The sequence below is a fragment of the Electrophorus electricus genome, chromosome 2 (assembly GCF_013358815.1).
Source record: "Electrophorus electricus isolate fEleEle1 chromosome 2, fEleEle1.pri, whole genome shotgun sequence".
In the NCBI taxonomy this organism is placed as follows: Eukaryota; Metazoa; Chordata; class Actinopteri; order Gymnotiformes; family Gymnotidae; genus Electrophorus; species Electrophorus electricus.
Genome location: NC_049536.1, coordinates 14,456,708 through 14,480,594, shown reverse-complemented (window position 1 = coordinate 14,480,594; position 23,887 = coordinate 14,456,708). Strand labels below are relative to the sequence as shown.

Here is a 23,887-nt window from a genome sequence, read left to right as displayed (position 1 = left end):
CAAAACTGGTAAATTGGCAATGCTGTGCTAACAGCTTTCTGCTTTCTCATCCAGTACCTTAAGTACTGAGGTACCACTGAATTAAACAAATGTGTACAATTGTATGTGGAAGTCAGACCTGAGTGCTAGTCAATGTCTGAGACCTTGTCAAGAAAAATCTAAGCCTTGGCAATGCTTAGATAATCATTTTTTTATTATGAAAGTCAGTAATTGATTTAGCATATTGTTTTATATTTGATTAGCTATAGACACTGTTTACTACATCCAAAAAGATTTCATTTTGCAAGGTGCCAAAACTGTATCTGAATAGCTTTTATTCAACTTGTATATGAACTTTGGGTATGCGGAAACTGGTGGTGGCAGGAGAGCTTGGGAATCCACTTGCATCCCATGCTCTTTGAAGTCATCCGGTTGAGCAGGAGCTCACAGTTAAACCCCCAGCCATCCCTAGAGTGCCATTGAGCCCCCTCCACCAAATCAAGGTCCTTTTAGGAATAATTGGCCTGGACTCTGTCAGGCCAGTAGACCAAAGTGCATTGCATTACCGCTTTGTATCAGTCCTGGTGGATTATGCATTTTGATACTCGGAAGCAGCACTGCCCCACAACATCTCAGCATGCATTCTTCATTGTCCTTTCCTGGAACCATTCTGGAACCATAATAATACTTTAAATTTGGGTGAACATATGTCCTCTTTTTCCTAGACATGTTCTCTTTTTTGGACCTAAAAATGCCAAAAATGTCCAGGATTTGTCTTGTTTCATGTTCATCATGTTAACATTTACTTTCTACAGTCACCATACAATGTGTGTTTTTGCATTTCTTTGACCATTCTCTGTAGGTCCCACCTTCTTGCACGCCACAATTGGTTGATCATATACACACCTTACATGCGATCATTGGTCAGACTGCTTCACAGAAGCGTATGACCAGGGAGAATGCATGAAGTTTCCCTTCTATATGATCTTTTCTATGATGCCTTATTATGGCCTAAAAATGCCCAATCAAAGAGCCGATTGATGGTTGGGCCTCATTTTCTGCAATGTCCATTTTGTCATGTCTAGAAGCGTGCAGGTGACATAAGAATTTTGCAAAAATCTTTCACTTTCAGCTCAGCACTTAGGCTTAAATTACTTTTTAGGTTTGAAATTAAAAACATGAAAAACAATGCACATATGTCTTGTTAAAATGGCATTTTCTTATCTAAAACATCTTCAGGAAAGTCTAGTTGGACACAGCAGAATTACTGAAATGTGTCTAGTGAAAAGTGGATTTTTATGACAACTGACAGCTGAATGAAGAGGAATAAGATTATCTGCCCATATAGGCTCTGAATTTGTACTGGTCCTACATAAGTATGTAAATAAATTTGTTAAAAGTGGTTATGTATGCATATCACCCTTCTCCATCCTCTTTTTTGAAAACCAAAATATGGTCATCTTACTTAAAGTAAACTCTGGAAGTTGTCCAGCAGAGAATCAACAGACTTGGATGGTTCATATGGGGCTGTGCACATTTTGCTGATGAAACGTGTAGCTGTGATATCATTTATAACCCTCTTCTCATAACTGACCCATCTGATCTTGAGTTCTAGTGTGGCCCACGTATCAAAGCACACACAGTAATGATCTGACAAAGCTACATCCTTAACAAAGGCTGATATGTTGAGACCTTTTAAGACTTTGAATCCAGAGTGTGATGGTGGTGTGTGCTACCAGCCATATGATGACAGAGTCCAAAAATATCCTATGACACAGGGATCCTTGGTATAATTATCTTTGGGATTTTCAATATGTATATTAAAATTTACATTTACATTTACAGCATTTAGTGGACACTCATCATGGCGACTGCAATAACGACAGCCAGTGCTATGATTCCCACACTGACACTTATCACAATCTGCAACCACATCTGATTCTGTGAATCAGTCAATAATCATTATGATTTATTTAAATAGTCATATAGCCAACTGCAGGAGGAAGAACAGTGCTTTATGATATTAAGGCCAAACACTGGGTAACTGCCTGTCAGATATAGAAAACAATTACATTTACGGCATTTAGCAGACGCTCTTATCCAGAACGACTTACAAAAGTGTTTTGTCGTTTACTCATAGAATACATCCTAGCCAGTAGAGTAGGTTAGAGTCCAATATACCAATGATCTAGAATACTGTAGAAATACAGGGATCATGCCTAGAAGTACAGAATGCCTAGAAGTACAGAATACATAAGCTCTATCTTAGACAATGATAAGTGCAATAAACAATACTAGAATTTGTTAAGTCAACATCAGTGTAATAAACAATACCTTACAATAAGTACTTGTTTTAGTTAACCCATATAGGAGCAGGGTCAGTGGACATTTAAATATTCCATGAATAGATGGGTCTTCAGTCTGCATTAGAAGACTGCAAGGTACTCTGCTGTCCGGACAGCAAATGGAAGTTCATTCCACCATCTAGGAACCAGGATGGAGAATAGTCGCAATGCTTGTCTTCCATGAGACTTGAAGCATGGTATTTCAAGCCAAGATGTACTTTAGTTTCAAAGTACACAAGGTATAAATCAGGCTTTGACCACTGACCTCATGTATGGAGGGGCTGCTCCATTTTTGGCTTTGTAGGAAAGCATCAAGGTTTTAAATCTGATGCATGCAGCTACTGGAGGCCAACGAAGGGAGAGCAGCAGTGGAGTGACGTGTGAACTTCGGAAGATTGAAGACCAGTTGTGCTACTGCATTCTGAACAGGTTGTAGAGGTCTGATAGCTCTTAGAGGAAGAAAAGCAAGTAGCCAGTTGCTGTAGTCTAGCTTTGAGATTACAAGAGACTGCACAAGCAGGGCCTAATCCTTCATATGTTACAAAGGAGAAATCTTCAAGACCGGGTTAGATTTGAAACATGAGTGGAGAATCACAACTGGTTGTCCAAAGTTATGCCCAGGTTATGAGCAGCTTCAGATGGTGATATCAGGGAGTTCTTGAAGAAAACTGTGAGGTCATGTTAAGGGTTGGGAGTACCTGTAATGTACAGAAGCTCAGTTTTACTGGGGTTTCGCTGTCAAGTGGTGGGCTGTCATCCATGACAAAATGTCAGTCTGGCATGCTGAAATACATCTGGAGACCTGCATGTCAGAGGGTGAAAAATAAATAAATAATTGAGTGTCATCAGCATAGCAGTGGTATGAGAAACCATGAGAAGATATACCAAGAGAACGAGTATACAAAGAGAAGCGAAGAGGGCCTAATACTGAGCCCTGTGGGACACCAGTGGAGAGTCTACATGGTTTGGATATGGATCCTCTTCATGTTAACTGACAGGACCATCCCTCCGGATAGGACTGAAACCATTTCCATGCAGAGCCAGTCATACCAAGCCTGGAGATCACCAGCAATTACAAATGGTTAACATAATAAAACATAACATATCTGTAAATTCATAAAGAAAATCTGCCTTTGGAGCAAAGCACACAAAGTCATTTGGAGGCCTGTAGACCTCTACTAGTAATATTCTTTGCACCCCTGTCAAAACTGCACAGAGATATTCAAAGAATATAAAGTAGCCAAATGATAATTGCTTGCATTGGAAGAAACCATGACATAGAGCAGCTGTACATCCATCTTTCCAGCTGGTACAAGAGGTATTTATAAAGTTGAAGTTTGCTGGTGCTGATTTTGGTGGTTAATACGGTTGTGGCAATACATTAATTTAACCATGTTTCAGATAAAGGCATAAAATCAAGCACAATTATTAATTGAATGAGATATGTTTGTGATTGATCTAATATTGAGAAGACCTAACTTACTAACTTGTGTAATTTGCTCCAAAAGCTGAGGCTCACATTTTACATATTGCGGGTTGGGTATATGGTTGGATATATTTACAGTAACTGACATGTACTCCCTGTTTTTTCTGTTTCCGATAAGAACCGGAACGGGAGAGATTACAGGCACACTGGGTCCGAACGTCTTTTGAAAACGTACTGCTGACATCATCACTGTAGCAGCAAGGACCTGGAGATTATCACTGTGGCATGCTGGGGTGTTTTCTTCTATTACAGTGGATTATGGTGGGTGTCCTGCTGACAATGGGGTGGACAGCAAAGCTGCCTTTCCGGGGGTTGAGGAGCTTGTCTATTTCTTTGAGATACTGCAGGTGGTTGAAGAATTCGACACTTCTTAGGGTAAGGTCTGGGGGATGGAAGTTGTGATGAGGCAATGGTTTTATGCTGTACCCGAGGGCTAGTTGAAATGGAAAGCAAAAGCCTTGTCCCAGCTGATACCAACTTCTCCATAGTTGCAAGGAACTTCAGGTGGGTGATGGGGGGAGTGAAGATGGAGGACAGTGTAGAGTCCTCATGGGGATGTGGTGTCCCCAGAAGCTGATAAGCTTGGTCATCATCATGCCAGCTATGTCAGTGGTGGTAAGATATGTCTCTGGAGCCATAATATCCACTGATACAAGGGAGCCATTGCCAATGCATCTCCACCAATGGGGGAGGATATGCTGCCCACATAGAAAATTAAACACTCTTCCAAAGTTTTGACACCCTTTTGTTTTTGTGTAAAAAAATTATCTCTTCCAATTCTCTGTCAATAAAGTTAAGGTTGTTTGACCTACAGCTTTTATATAGCCCAGTGTCCAAGTATCTTTGAGAAAATATTTGTTCATGTATGCAGAAGACCATGTTGAGCTTGCTAATTGTGTTGAAAAGATTATTGAAGTCCCTTTTTAATAACTCATTAAATCTTTCTTTTGTCATTATTGCCAACATGCACGATAATCTACTTCACTTTTGTGTATTCAGCCAGTATTGCTGGAACCTTTTCTTTCATATCAGAGACTGTGATGTTCAGCTCACATTGAACTATGAATTTCTGGTATTTCACCTGATAGAGTTGGCCCCAATTAAGTGTGTGGCTGCTTTGTCCACAGGCTGCTGCCCTGTGGATGTGCTGGGGTGCTCTGGCTGGTATTTTCACTGCCTTTGCAAAAATCCACACTGAGGCCTTGCAGTGGTTCAAATCTGTTCTGCTAATGGAGTGATTCCATGTACTGCTTTCTCTGAGCAGCAGGGTTAGCTTTAGCATTAACATTAACAGTAGATGAATGGGTGATACTAGAGGGGGTGGAAGACACGACATGCACGACATGTAAGATATTATATATTTTTCCTGTGTTGGGATTTAACTTTAGAGATGTGAACTGTCTGGTTCTTTTACGTGCAGTATGTTCACTAAAACTAAGTTAACATTTGGTTAAACAGCACAAATTCTTATTTGTTTTATCTAGATCATAAAGTGGGCTCACATTAAGGGAAAAAAAGTAATCCCTGCTTCCTTTGCGGTAAACTTTAGCGCCTGACGCTATACACATGTGTAACGTTTCAGTCATCCACAAACTACACTCTTAATTTGCGCTCCTCCCCTAAATGTCATCAACGCTCTGAAAGTCAAAACTTCACAAGCAGCCTGTATCGCTCCTTTACGTGTGCCTTACGTGTTATCGGTTTTGTTAGAAATAGGAATGATTTGGAGACTTACAATATTGGCGGTTGCATGTTTACTGGTCCTCGGCGAAGCAGGTGCACCTTATCTGAAGCGCGATACAAGAACAGTGACATTCTCCCGGTCTGTTATGGACGCACAGCCTAGTTACTCTCGACGAAAACGGGACGCCTGGTCAGCAAAGTCCAACTTCATAGCGTGTAAAACACCCCTCAGCATTAGAGAGCAAACGGTCCTGGAGAGCAATACGTATGAGGTAAGAATGACAATTATTCTATGTTTAATAAGTATGTTTTAGTATTGCCGTTTCTTAACTCTCTCGGTCCTCTTTAAGAAACCTAAAACACAAACCAGAATGAAAGTGCTTTTCAACAAAGGAAACTAGTCAATTATCAGCTTTCTTTTCCAATATTCATGAGTATTACTATACTATCAACAGAATTAAGCATTATTTTATTTTAATCATTCTTTAGACGGGGTTTCATGGAGATGATGGCTCTACTTTTACTCTTACATGGGTAGGGGATGGAACTGGGGTAAGACACTTTATTTAATCTCTTGATAAGGTAGATTTGTAAATGTATTACACAAATGTTATGTGGAGATACTTTAGGTAACATTCATATGTATCACTGTACTACCTAGATGTTCACTTGTTTTGGATAAAGCATTTGCATGAGGAAGTGGTAGCAAATCACCCTTTTGTGGTTTTTCTGTTTGAACATGAATTTCTGTACTCACTTATAAACAGACTCACTTATAAATTTAGTAAAGAAAATTTTGTCTGATTTATGTCAGGTAATTCTAGTGTTGTCTACAGTCAGTGCACAGCTTGACTCATTTTATGAAGGGGGATCCACTCGACTTTACAGAAGGTTAGTGCATAGAATTAGGGATTCCCTGTCTGTGGTACTTTTAAATTAGTTTTGCTGATCTATTTGATATCATCTGACTTTAATTTTCAATATCAGCTCTGTTATAACCTGATATTTCTGCTTTCTCACAGTGCAGACTATGGAAAATCATTTCATGATATCTCCCATGCCATCAACAATTCCTTCATAAGAAAGGACTTTGGTATAGGAGTGGGTCCTGGGAATTCTCAGCAGGTATGCAACTCTAACATCTGTATGTCATGTTTTACAAAAGAGTCTAATGTTCTCGAAGCACTGAAACACGGAATCAGTGTGGGGTGGTGGACCAAACAACAATAATGCTTTGGGAAAATGGCTCTGAAGCACCACAGCATGCTTGAGCCACTGATCTATGAGAAAATGGTTTGATGTAGTCTTTCCTAGTCACATTAGTCACTCTTTAAGTACAGAGGCATTTGCACCATAGGTCAGTGTCTTTGTGTGTGGTTGAGATGTTTTCTTGTTAAAGAAAAAACTTATGACACAGCTTACTGCTGTCACTTTACTAATAGCGAAAGAGTGGTTGCCATTAACCACAACCATGCTCATGAGTCTTTAAAACCCATAGCCACAATTTTGTTTCCACTGTTATGAGGGAGGGGACATAGATGAGAATTTTGACTAACTTTGTCATTTGAAAAGTGTTACTTCCTTGAGCCATTGTTGAGTGGTTTCCTTAGCGCGTCGATAGATTCTGATCGTGTTTATTCTTTATTGCACTCTAAAACTGGCCCAGATTGCATTAGGATATATCATATTATATTATATTATATTATAGTGCATTATATTATATTATAATACATTATATTAGGGTAGTGGGTTTGATGACTGATACCTGATAGTTTTATAACAGCCATGATGATGTCTTTGCAGGTGATTCTGACAGCTGAGCTGCCTAGTACCAAGACCCCAGGAGGAGTCATATTTACCTCGGTGGACTCAGGGGTGACTTTCAAGTCAGTGCAGCTGCCGTTCCACCCAGCCCAACTCGTATCTTTTCACCACCAGAACCCTCTCTACCTGCTAGCAATTAGCACAGATGTGAGTTGGATGTTTGGTCTTGCTAATGTTTGACTCCTGTGAGTCAAAAATCAAGCACAGCTGAATAATTTAAGTGCCCACCAGGTCTAGTATATATAGTTGCTTTCTAAATTGGAATCTTAAAGTTGTATCTATCTATCTATCTATCTATCTATCTATCTATCTATCTATCTATCTATCTATCTATCTATCTATCTATCTATCTATCTCTCTCTCTCTCTCTCTCTCTCTCTCTCTCTCTCTCTATATATATATATATATATATATATATATATATATATATATATATATATATATATATATATATATATATATATATGTATGTATGTATGTATGTATGTATATATATGTAGTGTATGTATGTATATGTATGTATGTATGTATATTATGTATATATGTATGTATGTATATGTATGTATATATATATATATATATATATATATATATATATATATATATATATATGTATGTATGTATATATATATATATATATAGTTTATATACTATATACACTTATATAGACTGATGAAAGCACAGATTTGATTGTTTATATAAGTCACAGCTAAATAATGGATGAAACAACTGGTCTAGCCAAGGGATATAATGCCGTTAACGAAACTACCTCATATATCAGTATGCCATGCAAAAACAAAAAAGTTAAAATCATGTGTGTATAATGCAACCTTTCTTGCCTTTGATGAGCCTCCATCTGTGATGCTTCATCCTTATATCTGCCTGTGATTTATTATCATACAACATATGAACATAGTGGGGCATTATAAAGGCAAAGGCAAAACCAAGATTTTATCTCCAGAGAAAATTTCATGACCCTGATTCTTGTAACATTTTTGCAGAGTAGTCTATGGCTGTCACAGGACTTTGGGAACAAGTGGTCTAAAATCCATGAAGGAGTCTATTATTTCACATGGTGAGGCCAGACAACATCGCTCCTACAATGCTTTAATACTATTATGCAAAGCCATTTAGAAATGCTTCTTTATTTATGGACTATAAACATTCCAGTAAAGATGTTTGCCCCATACATTAAACACAAGTGGCAACTAATCTTACAGTCAACTGACTTAACAAATAATAATAAATAAAATAACAGAATCACATCTGGATTGGGAATTTTTTTCTACACATTAAAGTTTTGTAAATTAGCTATAGGTATACTTTTAAAGCATTCGACTGCATTGAGCTTACCTGGATTTTAATTGTGATACACAGAACAAATCTGATCACAGGGGTTATATGTGAGATGTTCTGCACCAGCTTGCAGTGACTGTGGCTACAACATTGACAGTGTTTGCAGACTTACTTTCACCTAAATTATGCTTAAAGAAACTCTCTCTGCAATTCAGACAGATTTAGATCCATGAACATTCCATAGCAGGAATGAAGAGAGTTTTTTTTAATTGTATTCTTTTATTATGCTGCAAGATTCATTTCTGGTTCATCTCCAGCTTTCTGGAATTATTGAACATAATCACTGATTCATCTCCACTGATAACAATTCTGGCAATTACTCCTGAAATCTAAAATTACTGTACTGTACTAAAGCGATCCTCATATGTCATTAGCCTGTAAATCCTTGTTTTCTGACCATGACATTGGGCCTCTGAGCTGTTTTTTAATCTTCATATACCTTTTTCCTTTTTTTTTTAATCTGAAGGGGACGAGGCATCACCCTTTTTTTAAGTTACAGTCTGGAAGGCACAGGTAAGTTTGCTGTAACAATTTGCTTTATAGTTATTCCTGTAAAACACATAGAAACTGACAATTAAGGTAAGTAATAAAATTCACAAAATAAAAGTAAATGAAAAACAACTGGTATGAAATAATACTAGTATTGACTGTGAGCAGAATAAAATGGTGAGAAAACAAAAAATACAATCATTTCTAATTTACTTCATGTTTTTTCTGTTGCGTTCTGTATTGTAAATGTTATAAATTGGGTGCAGCGGAGGCAGACAAACGAGGAGAACTTCTTTTAAGACGTACACAGGACCTGGGTAGAACCTTCACTACCATTGCTCAGAACATCTTCACCTTTGGCTACATTGGGCGCTTCCTTTTCACCTCTGTCATGGAAAAACAGGTCGGTAAAAATAAAGGGGGCATTATTAACCATTTCACTGGGGGTTATACCATGTATGACTATGTACGTGACAAATAAACCAAACTTGAAACTAACACACATACACTCAGAGGAACACGAGTTTACAAAATGCCCAGTTGTTCACTCCCCCAGCCCCTATCTACACCCTTTGCTCTCCCCACCAATCAGCATTTAATATTTGACAAGTTATAATAGGCTGTGTTTGCAGTTATAGGCTTATGAGTATAATGTGTGTTGGCAGGGATCTCCTCGGGTTATTTATGTGTCTTCAGATCAGGGTGATCACTTCAGCAAAGCTCTGCTACCTTCTGCCACCACAGAGCAGGTGAGAGTGAGTGACCGGTAAACAGGCTAACAGTCCTGGCAGTGCACTAACAAAACATTGTCTGCTTTATCTGACCTCAAGCTTTTAGTGGTAGATTTAAAATGATAGATTTTATTAGAAAAAATACTAATGCATCTGTATCATACATTGTTCATTCCACACACCTACATACACTTACACACAAGTGTGTTTTTGTAAGGATGCAAGATCCAGCTCAGTAGGCTTTATATTGCAACATGCTGACCTGCTGATTCAACAGGAAAAAAGTTTCTCACAAAGTTTAGAGGGCCTGCCACACACACACACACACACACACACACACACACACACACACACACACACACACACTTTTACACATATCCAGACATACATAGATCCACACTCCTCTCTATGAGTCTCTCATTATCACACCCAAATGTTTCTACTCTCTGCTTCCAGTTCTACTCAGTATTGGATGGTGATGAAGATATGATCTTCATGCATGTGGACAGCCCTGGAGGTACAGAGATTATTGTACTCTATTTTCCCCAGTCATTCTTTTAGTGGCCGTGCCACTGAAAATACCATAGCATCTGAAATAACAATTGTGGCATGTGAGCCTTTTGCTGATAACTCTTCCGTTTGACACAACATATCACACATTTGTTAGTGTTGCTATATACTGGCTAAACAGGTCCCATATACCGCTGACAAATCAGACTGTTTCTGCAACTAGCTGACAACAGACAACACACTCTTTTGGGCTAGAGCATACACTGTTCATATTTCAGTAATCCTTGAGTTTTTTTTGTGCTGGAGATTAGTTAACAAGATAAAGCTTAGCATGGTGTTCCTTTTCCACTGAAATGCAACTACAGTGGCTTTATGGGCTTGTCAGATTAGCTGACAAGTGAGTACATGTGTCAGGGTTCACCCACATCCACACATAAAGAGAACCAGAACCATAGACGCACGACACACGAGAAAAAGAGAATGTTTCATAGTTTCAGTAAGGGAATACAGGAATGCCACTTCAGATTATTTGCATACTCCTTCTCTTTTAAAGCTGTCAATTGTGTGTCAAGTGTGACCTCTCATGTTTGTAGATCAGTCTTATTTTGGGACAGTCTACACATCTGATGACCGTGGAATCCTCTACTCTAAGTCTCTCGAGCGACACTTGTTTGGCGGGGAAAGCAAGAGTGACTTCACCAATGTGACCTCACTGAGAGGCGTATATCTTACCAACATCCTGAAGGAAGGTATAGTCTCCCAGCTACCTACTGTGATCATTTAGGGCATTGTTTCTCCACTGTTGAGGCAGTGGAGTTACCAGTTAACCCTGTTAACCTGAACCCAGACATTAAAACACTGACTACAGGGTAGTCACCATAAGGACTAGGTTTAGAGCAAAGGCCGTGTAGGCCCTTAGGACTGTTTAGAAAAACAGTGATTGAGGACATGAAATCTAAGGATTCCTGTCTAATACTCATATCGCAAATTAACAGGTTTTTACCTACTAATAAACTTGGTCACTTTGTTACAGATGAACGAATTTGTTCAGTCATCTCCTTTAATAAGGGTGGAGAGTGGAGATCAATAAAAAAGCCAAACAATGTTGAATGTGGAGGAAGCACAAAAAGGGTATGTATGCACAGGGCAGTATAACCGAAGGTCACAACAGAGAGTAGGGATAGTGATGAATGTCTTGTGTTTGTGTGTTCCAGTGTTACTTACACATCCATGGAGAGCACAGCCACTACAGTGGCATTTCCCCTATGTTGCCTCTGTCCAGCCCGTCTGCTATCGGCCTGGTTATTGCCCACGGTATTAGCCCCACCCAACTCTAAATAACTTTCACCAATTGGCATTTGCCACCGATTATAATAATCTACGCCATCTGCTCTCACAGGCAGTGTTGGGGAGTCCATTTCAGCATCTAGGCCAGACGTGTACGTGTCTTCAGATGGAGGCTACAACTGGATGTGTGCCCTGAGGGGGCCTCATCATTACAGCATTCTGGATTCGGGAGGCCTGATTGTGGCTGTGGAGGCACACAGAGATCGGCAGGTTCAGTCTATAAAGTAAGACCTGTTATTCCTGCTGCACACGAGGGACAGGAGTTTCCTGCAGGGCTTTCTGTCTCTTTAATACAATTCCATGTTGACATTACAAAGCATATTTTGACCAGGGGATGTCATCTCTGAGAAAATGTAAAATGCTGCTTTGCAGCTTATTTATATATCGTTAGTAATGTTTGTACATATAAGCATCAATATCAACTATATGAGAACCTGTGTCTGAGGTAGGATCAGGTTTGCAGATTACATAACATGAACAGTTTTAGTAACATGATCAGTGAACTTCACAATAATTGTCTGTATAAACCCATTTGAAATCACTGATGGCACAAGTTGGGATTTTTTTTTAATGTGCATAGGTTGATTTTATTTATTTATTTTTTTACAGGTTTTCCACAGATGAGGGCCAGTGTTGGAAGACCTATAATTTCACTCAGCAGCCCATCTTCTTTGCAGGCCTGGCATCTGAGCCTGGCTCAAAGGCCATGAATATCAGTGTGTTTGGCTACCGGCCTGATGATGACGCTCAGCCCATGTGGGTTGCAGTTACCATAGACTTTGAGCAGCTGGTAACCAGAGAATGTAAGAACAATGCTTTATCCTTTTATCAACTTTGGCAGTAATGATTATGAAAAGTTGTGAATATAGTAAAATGGCAATTGTTTCTTTTCTTTTCACTACACAGCCACAGTGAATGCTTTATATATACATGTTTTAAAAAGGTCATATTAAACTGTGTATGTATATTAATGTTTTACGTGCTAGGCGATGAGCAAGACTATGTGGAGTGGCTAGCCCATTCAGATGAAGATGGGGCCTTTGAAACTGATGGATGTGTCTTAGGCTACAAGGAAAAATTTAGGAAGTTGAAGAAATTGTCCGTCTGCAGAAATGGCTGGGACTATGTCGTCAGCAAGCAACAGAGCCCATGCCCTTGCAGCAGGGAAGATTACATGTGGTAAGAAGATAGCTCCTTTGAGTTGTAATACCCTGTGGCATTTACCACGCAAGAACAGATGAAAAAATCTGCAGTGAGACAGCTCTGTCTCTTTATGACAGTGATTATGGTTACTACCGACACGAAAACAGCTCTGAGTGTGTGAAGCAGCCTGATCTCCCAGACAAGACACTGGAGCTGTGTTTAAATGGAGAGATGAAGGAACTTCAGACAGCAGGGTATGGAACACGCCGTCTAATGTTCTTCTGTCTCACCTTCTCATACTTATGCACGCCCACAACAGCACAGCTCACTATAATGTCTCGCTTGCATTACGTACAGGTACCGTAAGATTCCCAGTGATAAGTGTGAGGGTGGTTTCAGTCCTCCACGTCAGATGGATGTTGCCAAAAAGAACTGTGGGGACCCCAGTCAAGCTCCCTCTATGAGCCTTTATCCTCGTAGTCCAGTATGTAATATAACATTCTTTTACTTTCTCATTCATAAATAGTGAATAATTTGTAACCAAAACTTACTTATTGTAGGATATTGTTTATTACACCGATGTTGACTAACAAACTAGTACTTATCATTTATTACACTTATCATTGTCTAAGATAGAGCTTATGTATTTTGTACTTCTAGGCATCGCTATTGATCCCTGTATTTCCCTGCATTCTAGTTCATTGGTATATTGGACTCTAACCTACTCTACTGGCTAGGATGTATTCTATGAGTAAACGACAAAGCACTTTTGTAAGTCGTTCTGGATAAGAGCGTCTGCTAAATGCCGTAAATGTAATTGTAATTGTTTTCTATATCTGACAGGCAGTTACCCAGTGTTTGGCCTTAATATCATAAAGCACTGTTCTTCCTCCTGCAGTTGGCTATATGACTATTTAAATAAATCATAATGATTATTGACTGATTCACAGAATCAGATGTGGTTGCAGGTTGTGATAAGTGTCAGTGTGGGAATCATAGCACTGGCTGTCGTTATTGCAGTCGCCATTACAGTTCGGAGAATGAACTTCACGCAAAGGTACAACATCAGAGTCCACTGGTGTACTTGAGCAGTCCGACACGCTCCTTCCTCAGGCTCATTGTCTCCACTCTGCCCTCTCCAGGGCGACGGCATACCGCTTCTCTGCTCTCCAACTGAAGGAAGAGGAACAGTGCGCCAGCCCTGAGAGTAGACCCAGCAGTAACCCTGGCAGTTTCCACGAAGATTCAGATGATGCAAGTCTGACGTTCATCTACAAACTATACTTTATTTTCATCTTAAATAAAAACAAACATCAGCAACAACAAAAAAACAAAGTAAATTGTAACATAAGGAACAAGTAGACTGAAACTGATTTACAATAACAAAATGTTAAGGAAGAGATGCTTCATGTGGACTTTGTGGGTTTTTTTTTTTTTAATGAATTTTGATATTTAACACTGACCAATGTACTTCTACTTTGTTTAGGATCTTATTGCATGACTAATCTCCAAGTCCTGAGTGTTCGAGCTGACCTGCATCTATGAGACTCCAAGCATTATGTTTCAACCTGTTACACTAGATTATGATGAAAGCACCGGAACTGAAAAGTTAGGAAGAAAATGCGGGGACAGTGAGCCAAACTATTTATTTAACATTTACCTATTCATATCAATAAATTAAATACATTCTATGCCAAACTATTGAACAATATATTATGAGTTAAACTTAATTTCCACATGCAGTGATTTTAATTGTGTAGTTTACTGCCTTTAGAGCTGCTACTGAAAATATTTTCCTTAAGAAGTGTAGAAAAGACCAAGCTTCTGATGTATCTGCCATGTACTTAAAATAAATATGCAATATTTCTGCAGCAGCCATTCTGAGTCAGTTCATAAAGTTAATACTTAAAGCACATTTAGATAGCTTTGAAGATACTCAACACTATTATTTTCAAAAATGGAAGCTGCTGAGTCATTAGAAATACTTCTTTGTAACAGGAACATAATAGCTGCAATTATGTTGACAAGCTATGTTTTTAATTTTTTTGAAGCATCACATTTTTGGCATCAGATTCATAAGACACGCTAAAAGACATGTCTCTAACCGAAGTAAGTCTGGTTCTGTGTACGAGGACCTGAGCATAGGTGCAGGGGTGTCTGAGGCTCAGGTGGAAGCGCAAGAAATCCCAGCAATGTGTAGCCATCTAGTAAATCACCCTGAATGTGCTGAGCTTTCACCTGGCTAGAAAACTTGTAACTTTGTTTACCAATCAGTCAGCCCTGTTGTTAAGGAGGATCAAATATCATTTAAGGTTTTTAAAGGATTGTTTTATTGCTATCTTGCACACTTTATATACAATATAAAGATAAAAAAAAATACTGAAGCAAAAAGAATAGGGTTTAATAAAGTAAAATGAGAGAATAAAGCAAAACAAAATAAAAATGAGGAAAAATTAAATAGAAAAACAAAACAATTAAAAGTACAGATAGATAAACGCAGAAGACTCTTACTAAGGCTAATGTTAATGTTAATCGCAAAACAGATATTTAGGCAAAATAGGGAATGTTTGTCTTTTCTTGGCGTCCGAGTGAGCTTATAAAAATACTTCTCAGTGTTCTCTTTCCCGTTTCATTTCTTCTGGAAAGAAACGCCACCAAACGTGCATGACAGCATTCCTTTTATCAGAATACGCAAGATAATTCAAATCATACTGTACGCGCATTCCTTGTTCTATGACGTGGCGGATTGTTACACAAGTTATTTTAATTTGCCGATACGGTTACAATATATTATCTAGGTAATGGCGATTTTAGTACGTAGTGACGAGTATGAATTACAATGGTGTTAAAATGGTGTTACAGTGGTATTACAATGGGCAAAATAATAATAATAATAATAAAAACTATTCATGAGAGAAAATCTACGAAAGAGCTTATTGATAGTGATGATGACTAAGAATAAGATTGTTAGCTATAAAATTAGATTTTATAGACTGTAACATTGTTCCTGTGAATGTTAAGTCTGTAAAAATGAACACTAATGAAAATGTTATCGTTAGAATAGATAAACGACCGGCAATTTGGCGTGATTCGAATTCGGAGAGCCAACATTAGGACTGTTAGAACAGTCCAGTATGTCAGCCTACAACCTCTACTTTGAATTTTTATGTCGTTGTACCAACATTAATGCACCTGTACATACAACCAACAAAAAACCGAAAAAAAACCCCAATAACAATATTAATACTACTACTATTATTACTACTACTACTACTAATACAATTTGGCATGCTGCGGATGACCACGCCCCCTTCCCGTCACTGTTAGTAAACCACTCCTTGTGCTACAGCTCGCTAGTTATGTTGCAGTTGGACGTTTGGGGTTTTTCTTGTGGCTACAGTGGCCGTGTATTAGCGGCGTAAGTTTGCTGAATAAGGTTAGTAATTTGCTGTTAGCTTTCTAGCTAGCTAGTAATTTGACGAAGCTCGGCTTTTAGTTACATTTGTTTATTCATATGACATTTGCTAACTAGATAACAGTTCTTGTCAGGCAGCTAGCTGGTTAGGTTAGCTATAGCTACCAAGTTAGTTACATTTTCGTGTGATTATATGGTTAGTGAGCTATTTTATCTGAGTGTTTGGCTATGTAGGTTAGTTACAGTGAGGGTACCTATAGCCCACTAGTTAGATAGCTAGCTAGATAGGCATGTCTCCTGGTATTCCGGCGTAGGTTGGTAGCTAGCTAGCTGCATACTGATATGTTGTGCTCACATTATTAGCGTTATGGAGTTTAGCTGACTTCATAGATTTAGCTTGCTCAATTCCGGCGTTGCTAAATGTACTAGCCAGCTAACTAACTTAATAGTCAGTGGTTAGTTGCGTAGCCTCTAGCTAACTACCTCGTTATCCAAGTAAATTTTAATTAACTCGCCAGTGAAGGTAGATCTCTGATACTGTTATTCGCTAGTTATGCTAACTGCTTAGCTAGCTAACCTAAGTAACTTCCTTGTGTGTTTGTATTTCAGGTGTTTGAATTATTCCTGTTGACTTAGCCACCTGTCCTTTGTAATTTTCCATTGTAAACGTATTGTACGTGTTGCCATAAAATGATGAGAGCAGGAGGTCAGTTCTATTTTTGTTTTACAATATTGTTTGTAGTTACTTATTTGTGCGGTGGGGATTTGAGTTGTTTTTGTTTTAATTCAGTATCCCTGTGCTCTCTTACAGGAATCTTGAAGCTTGTAGCACTGGTTTCTGTCTCGTGTCTGGCTGTTTTCCTGGCCTTTGAGCTTCTAGAAATAAACTTTTCTGTGACACATTTATTTGGTAAATATACCCAAACTATGATAAACAACCTCTGATCAACATGTTTCACTTTTTGTAGAATACCTAATTAAAAAATCTAGTTACCTCGTAGAGTCATGGCTGTCCAGCACACTAAGGTGAAATTATTTGATTAATGAGACCTCCAGTATCCTGTTTAAATGAGATGTTTCTCTTTTCCCCTCCTACTGCAGGATCAGCACCAGTGCAAGAAGGCCGTGAGTATACTCACCAAATTTGTTTGTCAGGGCCCCTTCACCACGTAGTTATTTATTAATAAGTAAAGGTTTATTAATATAAATATAGTTATTGTTGTTGTTGTTGTTATTATTATTATTATTACAAATTTAGGTATTTATTAATAAATATAGATATTATTCTGCTTTTATAAAGGTATTTACCAATCCAGTTAAATTAATTCAAGATGCAAATTTATATATCTAAATGTGATGACATGTATGGAGTATATTGCTATGTAATGTCAAAAGTATCAGGCAACAAACCTTTAACTGATCTGTCCTTTTGTAGCATGTTCTCCAAATGGAGTAAAGAAATGTAATTTTTGTAAACATCAGGATAACTTAACCCATAATAGGCCTATATATTGTCTTAACTTGACAGTCAATGGAAATATAATATTGGCCTAATATGTTCAAGTGCTGGGATCTAAAGCGTCCTTTCTGGGCTTCTATGTGGCACTGTAGAATGGGTGTGTTAACAGGATCTAGGTATCAGATTACAACTGATTCAAGTAGTATTGTTAAACTGATTGTTTGCTCTGTCATTTATTACAACTTGCTTTGATCGTGTCTGTTCCTTAGATTTAGATGATTAAAAATAAAATTTGGTTACCATTCATTAGTCAAATCCTGAAATCCCACTGCTGTGTAGAGATTAACATTTTTATGCTATCATACACAAACCATCTAATTACCAAAGAGACAAATGAGTTGAGACGATTGTGAGCCAGTTTTATGAGTTGACACAGTTATGAGCCATCAGGAAGATATGTAGAACAGTGAAGTGGTGTGTTGGGTGTGAATTTTTGAAAGTGTTACAGATTATTAATTGCAATTACACAAGTATGTTTTCTGTACATGTATGTATGAGAGTGTCATATTCCTTCTTTATAGCTACCAGACCAATACGGTACAAATGCAGTCTCTTAAAGCCCTGTCCTGAAGACCATTTCTCCTTCAAGATAGCAAGTGGTGCTGCCAGTGTAGTTGGGCCCAAAATCTGCCTGGAGGACAATATGTAAATATCTTTGTATTTCCTGGCTTTTCCATAGTATGATTTTTCTCAGCTATGCTATCCCCAGTGCATTGTGTGTGTGCCACTTCATTGCTTTGAAATAACCACTGCACTGACACTGATCAATGTAACAGGATGTGATTTCAAGGGCATTCTCAATTGGTGGTCTAAAGAAGAGATGAGCAATATGCTGGACAAAAATGTATTGGATTTTATACACATGCTGTTATACAAGAAAAAAAGTACATTTTTTTTGTAGAAAAATGCAGTGGTGATCAGTCTTTCCTGCAGGATCTCTCTATATGCCTCAGATTTATTCTTTCCTTTCTAGCTTATTTCACAGGCTTTAGAAACATGGTATGGACATTACAGAAGTTTGGCTTTATGGTTGGGGATCTGTGTTGGTTTGGTCCTATAATATTCAGTCATTGCCAAGATACCAAAACTAGGCTAAGTCAGTCAAGTTTCTTTGCTCTAAAATATCCTTTTAACAGGCTTTTGTTAGAGTATTGCTTCAGAACTATCTTGGAACATCGTCATCTGTTCCAGAGTGAAAATTGATCATCCCTAAGAGACCAAAGAGAACCAAGACAGACAGGTTACCCTGGTCTCAGGAAATTCTTATTTCATTAAAATGTAGGAGTGTCATTTCAGTGCTAAAATAGTCCATACTGAAATGTTAGAATTAAGATTGTGTTTAGATCATTTAACTGATTGTCATTCAGCTGAGAACTGTCAGTGGTTGGACATTCAGTACATGGAGCAGTTTATCCACAGATACAACCGATAACTGTAATACATGTGTCTTTGAAAAATTTTGTACATATTAATGTTTTCCTCAATGGAACAAATTGACCAAATTGATATCTCTTATTCCCCAGATTGATGAGTGGGGTGAAGAACAACGTGGGCAGGGGTATAAACATCGCTCTAGTCAATGGTACGGTAGCTCATTAAGGCTTAGGCTTGAGCAAATCACTACCACTTAGAATTACTACAATGTACCACATTTGTGTATTATTACAGGAAGGACTGGTAAACTTATCAAGACTGATTTCTTTGACATGTGGGCTGGAGGTACGTATTTGTTTCCTCCGTTCACATCTCCCTTTATTTTTTTACAAGGACTTTATATCATTAACATGTTTATATAAAACAAAACAAAATAACAAAAATAACTCTCCAGATGTCAACACACTTATCAAGTTTCTGAAGATAATTGAGGATGGAACAATCGTAATGATGGCCACGTTTGATGATGCTTCTACAAAGTAAGTTTCCTTGTAGCTAGGATTTGAAGATGTTGCATGGAGATTCAACTTTTTGTGAACCTATTTAGATGGTTACTTATTTTTTTAAAACTGAAACTATTGTTTAAATATTTATTCCTGAAAAGTATTCGACTTTGATGTTTAAAAATAGAGGCAATTTTTTTTTTTTTTTTTTTTTTTTAAACACAGACTTAACGATGAAGCAAAGAAATTAATATCGGCCTTGGGCAGCTCAAACATCAACTCCCTCGGCTTCAGGGATAACTGGATTTTTGTTGGAGGAAAGGGGATCCAAACAAAGAGTCCTTTTGAGCAGGTGAATTTAATGTTACAATTTTAACAGAGGAAGCTGTAGCCTTTATATTTTGTTTGCAGTAAAAAGCATATCATATAAATATCAGCCTGCTGGACTTTGCTGTCCAGTGGTTCTAAGGTTAAAGGTCTATTCAGAGCAAGACTTGAGAGGATTAGTAGTATGTCATTAAATGAAACACCGATAAACCTTGCGTTTAATGTCCTTAGTACATCAAGAACAATGCAGAAACCAACAAGTATGAAGGCTGGCCTGAGGTTCTGGAAATGGAAGGTTGTATTCCTCGAAGGCAAGACTGATCCATGTTTTCTGATCAGTCTTCTTGGACCAAATTATCTACCGTTGATAAGGGGGTGGGGGGTTCTTCAGTAAGATTTTAAATACTTCCATATTGTTAGCCTGTCCTCACTATATGCAAAAGGTCTTGGAATCTTTAATTGAAGCACAGGTAATGTCAGTGGTTGCCCAAACCTTTTCAAAACCCAACTGAAAATGCTCTTATTCATTGGTTAAGTCGGCTGACAATCCACATAGGTGTGCCAGTCACGTTCCTATAGGCAGTGAAATGCATTGAATTTGTGTCATAATTATAGTCCTGCTGTTGTCACTACAGTATTTTATCACAATTGGTAGTACAGGTATTGGTTTTATATTTGTTTATAACAGGAGAAAAAAAATGGATTTGCAATTGGTATCAGCAGTGATCAGTGCCAGGAATTGGTATCAGCAATAACTTTTGAATATCTGAAATCCTGCAATATGGGAATGCATAAAATATGGTTCATATGAAATGTGAAATGAAGTCTGCAGATGTGTGCATACGTGCATTAGCTTGCTTTCTCTTTTCCTAACTAGTCATGGCCTATGGACATTGACAGCTCATTGCTTCAGTTAGATGCTAAAAATGTAAGGTCAAAAAACTGTTAGCATTTATTGTTGGATAGTCATCTAGCATTGTTAGTGCTTAGCACAGCTATATTAAATCCAGTTGAATGTTTCCATATTATTTAGTAATTGATGTGGGGCATTTGACTTTCCCATGAAAGTGATGGAAGCTGCTGCTTTAGTGGTGCTGACTAGTTTGTGGCTTGCACATTTTAGATTTTTGCCTTTAAGTGCACTCCATGAGTGTTGCATGCTACATTAATTTTCTATCTCTGTGGCATTTTCCATTATGGTTGCATTCATTCATACAGCTGTGTAGTGAGTAAAACATTTATTAAATTCACTCCATATACTTACTGTTCCTTATATCTTAAGAAATTGAATTGAACCACAATGCAGCAAAAAGCTGACAAGTATTTTTCTTAATTTCTGGTTGGCTGAGCATATAGCTGAATGATTTACTTTAAAATCCATTGCAAGGGCAGCATGGTGATTATTAATAGCAATTTGTATCAGCTACTTTTTTCATTAATTTGAGGTCACTTAAGTAAATTAGTTGAATACTCACATCACTTATGTAGTGCAAGCTAAGAACCCCCACCCCCATATAAAAAATATAACTGCACTAAATGTGTGCATCACTGTTACTGACCAATCAGCCAGTCAGAAAACTGTTCAAATATATAAATAACCAAAATAGTTGAATGAGGATGGAGAACTGGAGAAACTGTAGTGGTTTCATAGCTATTTTATTATTTTGTTTTTGTCCTGTAAGGCTTTAGGTTTAAATGACTTACTGATTGTGACTTAGTTTTTTCTTGGTGGGGAATTAAGCATTTGACAATCCTTATTACTAGGTGTTTGTCAGTATGGGTCATCCCATACTCGTCTAATAATATAGTTTTGATTATTTTTTTATTCATATAAAAATAATCTCCAACATATGCATAATTTCTCTGCCTATTTAGAAATATTATAAATGTATTGCCAACATTGAATCGGTCAATGCAACCTTTGCCGCAACAGCTCTCATTGTTTCTGTAGTTATTTTTATAGTGACCAGCTCAGGTTATTCAGCTCGAGACAGAATGCAAAGTAGTTCAAAAATCATGTTGTAATTAGTGTTTGGTACTATGCAATATCTTGGAAAAATTATCCTTTAAATCTTCCACAGCTATTTTTAATTCCAGGTTTGGGGACCCCATGCACCGAATATTCTTGTGGTCCCTCTTTAAAAAAAAAACAAGTTTTCCGATATTTATCCTGCACTTTGTGAGCTAAGTGAGGGGTTTTAATAGGATGTGCTGGGCATGGCATCTCTACTACTGGAATTAGAGCAACAGTTCTCATCATAAAACAACTAGTTGAGAGCTACATTATATAATATACAATACCCACCTTTTACTTAGTTGTACAGACCTATGGCAAAATGTAGCTTGGAGAGCTGATCTGTTTATGCCTTATGTTTGAAAATTTGTTTCATTTACAGAAAAGCTAGTGTGACATGCTTTTACTTTAACATTTTTTTATTTAAATAACTTTAAATACATTTGTATAGAACATTTGTGTTTTTGTCTTTAATACAAGTAGCTTTAAGTTGATACATTATGTACAACAGGACTTTTGTATTTACATATGGATTGATTTATCATTTGAGCGGAAAAGATCAGGTGGTCTTGCTATAGAAAGACTTGTGGATTTATAGGTTTATAATGTTGCAAACCCCAGCACTGCTAATGTGGTCTGTATAATGCCTTCTTAATGTTGTAACTGCAATCAGTCCATTATCTGGCATGTTATAAAATATAATGTATTTAAACCAGGCTTGCCTTTAGTTGAGCTAAAGCGATCGTAGCCACCTTAATGGACTGGTTGTATGCTGTGAAGAGGTAGTTTTGTTCCCTCCATAATTAAAAGAACCATCGATGTGCCTTTTTACACCAAACAGATGTAATGGTGGGACATTTCTAAGAGCTATTTTTGGGAAATATTAACTTGTACTTAAATTATTTTTATTGTTAAAAAAAACGATTTGGTCTTTATTAAATGTATGTGGCGTCTTCCTGAGTTTGTTGTATTAATTCCTAAAATCTAAAGCCAGAAAGACTAGATGAAGCTCACCAAATTGAGTATGCATATGGAACTGTTCATTGTAATGTAACTTCATTGTAATTAATTGATGGTAGTATTAGGGAACGAAATTAAGGCTATGGTAAAAATGTATCATCAATATACATACATAGATATAGAAAAGAAATATAGAAAAGTTATGCTAGGTGAAATGCCCATTTTTAAATTATGTTCCCATGGTGTATACTCATGGTGGCATCCTACCATTTTGAAGTGTTTCTTAATCACCTTGAATTATGTGCAGTTTGTGTTCCCTGCTGCCAACACCTCTGATTCAAATCAGCCATTTAAAGAGTTTAAAATGGGATGTATAGCAATGAAAAAATGAATTTTGCAGTAGACATACTTGAGGCAGGCTTTGAACAGATTCTGATTTTTCATAGGACATGAGGTGCTCAAGTTAATGCGTGAAAATGTTCACCTACTGATTTTTTGCTTCACAATATAAATGGGGTTGCATGATGTGCAAACAAATTTTAATTTTTTTTTTTCATTGATTAAAATAGTTGTCTTTTTATGGATTTATTATATGGGCACATGTTTTTCCTGCTTCTACCCTAGTGCTTTTACTCAAGTTGCATCTGTTCGATGGGTTCTTCTATCCCTGAAATTTCAAGAGGCTAAATTTAATTAGAAACGAGTGAGGTATTGCAAGTATTGGCTGCAATACACTAGATAAAAGGTAAATTAAACTTTTTGGCAAAAAATGATGACAAAGAAAAGTGAATTTCATATGGATCACACACCTAAGCTTTAAGTATAACCAGTATCCTGTGTATAAGCTGCCCTTACACCAACTACGCTATGTTCTTATAAACT

The 23,887-nt window shown here is 37.5% G+C and overlaps 2 protein-coding genes across 3 annotated transcripts; both read left to right on the top strand.

The window, feature by feature from the left end:
• Window positions 1-5,459: 5,459 nt before the first annotated feature.
• On the top strand, window positions 5,460-14,771 carry si:dkey-159a18.1 (sortilin). 2 transcript variants are annotated; one of them, XM_027014264.2, is made up of 21 exons: window positions 5,460-5,765; window positions 5,983-6,045; window positions 6,308-6,384; window positions 6,516-6,618; window positions 7,297-7,464; window positions 8,319-8,392; window positions 9,140-9,186; window positions 9,429-9,565; window positions 9,828-9,911; window positions 10,350-10,410; window positions 10,997-11,152; window positions 11,437-11,534; window positions 11,618-11,717; window positions 11,803-11,974; window positions 12,360-12,553; window positions 12,737-12,929; window positions 13,031-13,147; window positions 13,251-13,377; window positions 13,862-13,950; window positions 14,036-14,147; window positions 14,380-14,771. In XM_027014264.2, exons 1-21 carry the CDS (start codon window positions 5,529-5,531, stop codon window positions 14,392-14,394), a joined length of 2,424 nt encoding a protein of 807 aa, XP_026870065.2. In that variant the 5' UTR covers window positions 5,460-5,528; the 3' UTR covers window positions 14,395-14,771. The 2 variants fall into 2 exon arrangements, with proteins under 2 accessions (XP_026870065.2, XP_026870064.2); XM_027014263.2 differs by having other exon boundaries at window positions 13,844-13,950.
• A 1,470-nt stretch (window positions 14,772-16,241) lies between these two features.
• On the top strand, window positions 16,242-22,998 carry fam3c (FAM3 metabolism regulating signaling molecule C). The gene is made up of 10 exons (XM_027014266.2): window positions 16,242-16,329; window positions 16,918-17,014; window positions 17,120-17,218; window positions 17,410-17,433; window positions 18,349-18,472; window positions 19,351-19,409; window positions 19,496-19,546; window positions 19,656-19,740; window positions 19,930-20,056; window positions 20,263-22,998. Exons 2-10 carry the CDS (start codon window positions 16,999-17,001, stop codon window positions 20,350-20,352), a joined length of 675 nt encoding a protein of 224 aa, XP_026870067.1. The 5' UTR covers window positions 16,242-16,329; window positions 16,918-16,998; the 3' UTR covers window positions 20,353-22,998.
• Window positions 22,999-23,887: the final 889 nt, after the last annotated feature.

Excerpts from the sequence above, each read along its gene's own strand:
- si:dkey-159a18.1 (XM_027014263.2), top strand. The coding sequence starts at position 5,529 with ATGATTTGGAGACTTACAATATTGGCGGTTGCATGTTTACTGGTCCTC. Across the intron at positions 11,153-11,436 it reads TACCAACATCCTGAAGGAAG|ATGAACGAATTTGTTCAGTC; the intron begins GTATAGTCTCCC and ends ACTTTGTTACAG. Across the intron at positions 13,951-14,035 it reads AGAATGAACTTCACGCAAAG|GGCGACGGCATACCGCTTCT; the intron begins GTACAACATCAG and ends TGCCCTCTCCAG.
- fam3c (XM_027014266.2), top strand. Across the intron at positions 17,219-17,409 it reads TTCTGTGACACATTTATTTG|GATCAGCACCAGTGCAAGAA; the intron begins GTAAATATACCC and ends CTCCTACTGCAG. Across the intron at positions 19,547-19,655 it reads CTTTGACATGTGGGCTGGAG|ATGTCAACACACTTATCAAG; the intron begins GTACGTATTTGT and ends ATAACTCTCCAG.